The 6,256-nt window shown below is 47.1% G+C and overlaps 3 protein-coding genes across 3 annotated transcripts; all 3 read right to left on the reverse strand.

The window, feature by feature from the left end:
• Positions 1 to 1,055: 1,055 nt before the first annotated feature.
• Positions 1,056 to 2,864, reverse strand: LOC114943813 (uncharacterized). Its single transcript, XM_029319541.1, has one exon. The coding sequence runs from the start codon at positions 2,862 to 2,864 to the stop codon at positions 1,056 to 1,058; it is 1,809 nt and encodes a 602-aa protein (XP_029175374.1).
• A 222-nt stretch (positions 2,865 to 3,086) lies between these two features.
• On the reverse strand, positions 3,087 to 4,463 carry LOC114943814 (uncharacterized). The gene has a single exon (XM_029319543.1). It carries the CDS (start codon positions 4,461 to 4,463, stop codon positions 3,087 to 3,089), a length of 1,377 nt encoding a protein of 458 aa, XP_029175376.1.
• A 174-nt stretch (positions 4,464 to 4,637) lies between these two features.
• On the reverse strand, positions 4,638 to 5,993 carry LOC114943815 (uncharacterized). Its single transcript, XM_029319544.1, has one exon. The coding sequence runs from the start codon at positions 5,991 to 5,993 to the stop codon at positions 4,638 to 4,640; it is 1,356 nt and encodes a 451-aa protein (XP_029175377.1).
• Between the last annotated feature and the right edge of the window lie 263 nt (positions 5,994 to 6,256).

Genomic DNA, 6,256 nt, shown 5'->3' on the forward strand with positions numbered 1-6,256 from the left:
CTCTGTGGTCCTGTTTCTGTCTCTTCTCTCTTTTCTACATTGCATTCTTTCATACATGCACACGTATATATAATTTTTTTAAATTAATCTGCATTACATAAATAAAAATAATTAAATTTATAATCTAAAAATATAAAAATTTTTTATGATGAATATAATTGATTATAAAGTTTTAGTGGATAATTTTTTGTAATAAATAAATGATTTATATGATTTATTCTTATCTAACTACTGCTTTGTTTTGATAATAATAGTATTATTATATTCAATCTCTAAAATACTCTTATATAAATCATTTATTTATTACAAAGGATTATTTACTTTATAATCAATCATAATTATTATAGATAGGCCTTGTCGCGACACCTCCGATCTTGTCGCTCCACTCCAATTATGTTCGTTTGCTATTCAGCACGGGTTTGGGACGTCGCAAAAGATGGAAAATGATTACGCGTTAAGTATAACGAACTCTAACACAACAACGGAATTTATTGTTTATTCACTCTTACATTGATTAACAGAATAAAGTTTAGATTCGCGGGAGCGGAATAGTAGTGCTTAATGCACGAGATCGACTCGAATAATCGCTGATGATCCGTCTTACAGACTGTCGCAAAGCGATCTGAATCCTCGAGCATCCCCGTCGTCAGACCACGGGAGCGCGCTTCGAAGATTCACGTGATTAACACGAGAAAGCGGATTCAAATAAATACGATCACGCGGCTGTCACAGGACAGAGCCGTGGTTCAAACGCGCTTCATTCAACAAATATAACATCTCGCAAAAGAAATGTACACCTGCCTGAACATGCCGCCCGCCTCGTATCCGGAACGGTACAATAAAAATTTTATAATCTAATCTATCGGAAGACGACAAATTTGCGAGATCGGTCTCACGAACTCAGAGTCTTTAGTTTTTATAGTAACAACACGGACATGTCCATCGTCGCCGGGTTGCACAGAGATAACACGCGCAAGAGCCCATTTGGAGGGCGGTAACAATTTATTCCGTAAGAGCACGAGTTCTCCTGGTTTAACCTCCGGGAGCGAGCGCATCTACTTCGGTCGTTGCTGCAGGGTGTGCAGGTAGTCGCGGGACCACGCGTTCCAAAAATGTTCGAGCATCGCCCGAACGCGTAAATAGCGTGAAAGTCGGTTTTTCTCTACGTCCGTTACGGATTCCTCTGGGATGGTGAGGAGGGGGGCTCCAATAAGAAAATGCCCTGGAATTAGCGTCGTAAAATCATCGGAATCCTTTGTCATGGCAGAAATCGGTCGCGAGTTCAAGCACGCCTCCACCTGACAGAGAAGGGTGGCAAATTCTTCCGTCAAAAGCGTATGCTTGCCCACTACGCGCCTTAAATGATGCTTCATGCTTTTCACCCCCGCCACCCAAATACCGCCAAAGTGGGGCGAAGCGGGGGGTATGAAGTGCCACGTAGTTCCATCAATAGCTAAAAGCGAGCCAAACTCAGAATTTTTTATGATTTTCCCGAATGTGTCCGCCAACTTTCTCTCTGCTCCCTGGAAGTTGGTCCCGTTGTCACTGTAGACATCGCTGGGGATGCCACGCTGCGAGACAAAACGTTTAAATGCTGCGAGAAAAGCTTCGGTAGATAGGTCGGAGACTAACTCAAGATGTATAGCGCGGGTCGCCAAGCAAACGAATATGGACACGTAAGCCTTGTGTGAACGATGTCCTCTCCCCTTTTTCCATAGAACGTCAAATAGTCCCGCATAGTCAATACCCGCGTGTGTGAACGGGCGAGATGGCGAGACACGTGAAGCTGGAAGATTTCCCATAATTTGCGTCGGAATTAACGCTCGTTGACGAGCGCACGGGACACAGCGATGAATAGCCGACTTGACTAAGTTTCTTGCTCCGATAATCCAATAGTTCTGTCGGATAAACCGGAGTGTCAATTGTGGACCTCCATGTAACGTCTGTTTGTGAGCATGGTCGATGATTAAGTCACTGATACGATGACGAGGCAAAATAATTGGATGTCGCTCGGAAAATGCGAGAGGGGCCCTTTTTAGCCGCCCGCCGAGACGGATCGTGTCGTTTCTGTCGAGGAATGGCGTTAATTTTATTAGAGAACTTCGAGAAGATATAGGCTGCTTTCGACGCAGTGCCTTATATTCTGATGCGAAAAGACTGAGTTGAGCTTGTTGGCACCAAAAGATGCGTGCCTCGGACAATTCAGCGGCGGTAAGTCGAACCGAATCGGTGACCGCGGTAATTGACCGTTTCGATCGTGCACAGGCGATAAAACGACGGACATATGCGGTTACCCGAAGTAGGCGCGTCCACGATGATATTCGATGAGGAAGGTCCTCGAGTGCAAGCGGTTGCAGCACGTCGATGATATGTGAGACAGCAGCCTTGTGAGTTTTGTTGTTGATGCCACGGATAATTTCGTCAGAACTTTTAGGAGTCTGACGGGGCCATAAGGTCGACGACTGAGTCAACCATCTCGGGCCAGACCACCACAGTTCGCAGGACGATAGATCGGCCGGAGCGATGCCGCGGGATGCAATATCCGCGGGATTTGAGTTAGTCGGAACATGGTACCAAGTGGCAGACGGTAGTTCCGTCTGAATTTTCGACACTCGATTCGCTACAAACGTCACCCACGTGGAAGGATGTTTTTTAAGCCATTCGAGAACGATTGTCGAATCAATCCAGCAATAGGTTGGAATAGTAGAAAGCTGTGTCGTTTCAATAACGTATTGTAGCAACTTGACGAGTAATACGGCACCGTTTAACTCCAAGCGCGGAATAGACAGAGTTTTAATTGGCGCCACTTTGGCTTTGGCTCCAATCAGCATGACCTTGACGTCATTTGAGCAAGTAATCCTCATATACACCACGGCACTTATGGCTTTAAGTGATGCGTCAGAAAAACCGTGATATTCGATACTGCTCACCTGTTTGGATTGTCCGGTCCAGCGGGGTATCCGAACTTCGGTGAGAGACCGGAGAGAGTCGCGATACGTTTCCCAACGTATGCTGAGATCCGCGGGAAGCGGCTCATCCCAATGTCCTAATCCACAACTCTTGCATTAGGTTCTTAGCAACAATGACTACCTGGTCGCTACCGCAGTGGGCGGGAGCGATATGTAGAAGGAGAAGGAATCATCTCGTGGCAACCATGAAATGCCGAGGACCTTGATGTTGTTATCCTCTTCTAAGGAGTGATCCATGTTGATAGCTCGATCATTAGGCGGCACATCCTCGAGCATTGCGGTAGCGTTGGCCGCCCACTTACGCAGACGGAATCCGCCCGCCGCGAGCATATTGACTAATTGGATTCTCATGGCATTGGCCGTGTCAATATCGTCGGCACCAAATAAAATGTCATCGATATAATTCTCGTGTAGCAGAATGGAACGAGCAAGAGAAAATCGATGATCTTCATCTTCGACCAGCTGGTGCAATACCCGTATTGCGAGGTATGGAGCGGTGCCATACGTAACGGTACGTAGACGGTACGACTGGAGAGACGCCTGTGACGACGGTCGCCACAGAATGCGCTGGTAATCGGCCTCCTCGGGATGCACCATTATCTGTCTAAACATTTTCTCAATGTCGGCAAGATATACGTATTTATGTTGTCGCCATCTGATTAGTATAGACATCAGATTATTCTGCAGCTTGGGCCCTGTATAAAGATGGTCATTGAGGGACGTTTTATTCGATGTAGCACATGACGCGTTAAATACAACCCTCAATTTAGTCGACAAACTTTCGCTCTTCACGACGGGGTGATGCGGTAGGTAGACGACGGGGTCGTGAGACGATTCTGGACCGGTGACCAACTCCATGTGTCCCAGGTCTAGGTACTCCTGAAGAAACGCATTGTATGACGTAGCGAGACTAGCATCGCGCGATAACCGCTTCTCGAGTCTGTCGTACAATCGAGTCGCGATGCAGCGTGAATCGCCAATACGTGGAGGAAATTGTTTAAAGGGAAGGCGAACGATGTATCGCCCGCTCTCATCTCTCGCGTGAGTGTTACGGAAATGATGCTCGCATTTCTCCTCGTCCGCGGTAAAGCTCGGTTTCATGGGAACTTCCTCAGTCTCCCAGAATCGCACGAGAATTTGGTTGAGGTCTACGTCCATAGTATTGACAGTTGCCACGCAAACAGATGCATTGGAATCGTTATCACTAGAAGGGCCAGTGACAATCCAACCGAAGATCGTTGACTGGGCCGTGGGACTGCCGAACGGACCTTTTCGAAGGCCATCTAGTAATGTGGCTCCGTAAAGGTCCGCTCCGATTAATATCTGTATCGGAGTCCGATCAGCATCAGCGAGGTCAAGTCCTTGTAAATGCGGCCAGTCAGGGACTGGGCTACGTTTCGAAGCACCGTACGACGTGATCCGATTAAACACGTAGGCCGCGACTGGGAGAGAAATGTCGTTCGTTACGCACGGCTCGAGCGAAAGTCTTATCATCGTTTTCGCCGTGCCGGAATATCGTTCGCCGAAACACGTCACGGGCAAAGTCGTCCGTTGGCGGGATGTATGCAGCAATTGAGCCAATGTCTCCGTGATAAACGTATGAGTAGCTCCTTGGTCGAGTAACGCGCGTACTCGTACTATTCGATTTTCGCGAGTACGCAAATTCACTCACGCGGTTGCGAGGAGCACGGTAGAATTTTTCGGTAGACACGTTGACGCAGTGAGCACTGTCGGACTGGCAATTTGTGTTTTTACTACGCTTGCGTCAGCGGAGCGATTGTCGGAAGACGGCGTGCTCTCATTACTCTTGTTATCGCGATGTAAATACGTATGGTGTGCTTTGTCGCATTTAAAGCATCTCTGTGGATTTTTACACGCGCTGACGGAATGACCGAGTTGCAAGCAATTTGTACAACATTTTAACTTTTTCGCTAGGGCGAAACGTTGATTAATGTCCAAGGGGACGAATTGATTGCATCGAAAGAGTAAATGTTTTTCCGAGCAAGCCGGGCATTTCCGGGAATCTTGTACGGACGCGTTATTCGCAGTATGAATTTTCGCCTTAAAGTTACACGACCTTCCGGATACAATATCGTTTGAAGTCGAAGGATTATCGTCGTCGAGACCTCTAATTCGCTTTGAAATAAACTTTAGAAACGTGTCTAATTCAGAAGGATCGTACGAATCCCCCAGTTCCATCTGCCACTCCTGACGAGTGCGAGGAGGCAATTTTTTAGTAAGTAGAAAGATCAAGGGATCGCTCCATTTGTCGACCGGACGCCCGAGGTTTGACAAAGCTTTAATCGCTGATTTTGTTACGTCGCGTAGATTGCGAAGCGCGCTAGCTGATTCGGTTTTTACAATTGGTAGATCAACGATCGTTTGCAAATGAGAATTAATAATCAGACGCGTATTCGCATATTCGTCCGTCAAGGCCTTCCATGCGGGCTCGAAATTATCTTCGGTGATTTTAAAATTACGCAATAAAGCGGCGGCATCGCCCTTAAGCTTGGACATCAAGTAATGCAACCGCGTGACCCCATTTAGTGACGAATTATTTATCACGAGAGTCTCGAACATATCGCGAAAATGAGACCACTTTAAACGGTCACCGGAAAATTCTGGAAGATCAATGCGGCCGAGTTTCATCGAGGAATTGTTCGCAACTGTCGTTTGCACGGAGCTGGTATCACCTGCATGCCCCAGGGTGGAGGGCTTTTCGGAGAGCGTCTCGATGAGATCGGCCATGTAGCCGGAAGCGTCGAGATACTCCTCCTCGGCGAGGAGGAATGTACCTTGTTTGAAGTAGCCTAATTGCTCCTTTTCTTCCTTGGAGGCCCCTTGAAGGAGCTGGATGTTGACGAGCTGCGCCTTCTCCCACAGTTTCTCCAAGGTACCGAGGAGATGTTTCACCTTGGCGGCCGTGAGATTGCTCGCACCGAGTTTTTTCAAATTTGTCACCGAACGAGAGATTTGTCCGATTAAAACGTCCTGCTGCGTGAGCAGCTTTTTGAGCGTCGCCATAATAATTATTAAAGTTCACTGACTGTACGGCGGTAAATTTCACCGTGTATATAATTGTTCGCGTCAATCACGACAACTTATTTACTTGCGAAAAAATGCGTGCGCGATAAGAGCAGATTATTCACGTGTAATTACTCTCAAGGTCGCTCGACCTGGCGTGTAACGCGTGTTGTTTACGTGGTATAATTATCACAGTCCTTGGTAGTCCTATGCGCCAAATACACGGCGCGCCAACACCCAATGGAAGGTCAATGTTCACCAAT

Source organism: Nylanderia fulva, unplaced genomic scaffold (genome assembly GCF_048542155.1).
Source record: "Nylanderia fulva isolate GAGA-0341 unplaced genomic scaffold, ASM4854215v1 Scaffold112, whole genome shotgun sequence".
Taxonomy (NCBI): Eukaryota; Metazoa; Arthropoda; class Insecta; order Hymenoptera; family Formicidae; genus Nylanderia; species Nylanderia fulva.

What these genes read in the sequence shown, in the direction of transcription:
- LOC114943813 (XM_029319541.1), bottom strand. Translation starts at nt 2,864, where the DNA reads ATGAGGATTACTTGCTCAAATGACGTCAAGGTCATGCTGATTGGAGCC.
- LOC114943814 (XM_029319543.1), bottom strand. Translation starts at nt 4,463, where the DNA reads ATGATAAGACTTTCGCTCGAGCCGTGCGTAACGAACGACATTTCTCTC.
- LOC114943815 (XM_029319544.1), bottom strand. Translation starts at nt 5,993, where the DNA reads ATGGCGACGCTCAAAAAGCTGCTCACGCAGCAGGACGTTTTAATCGGA.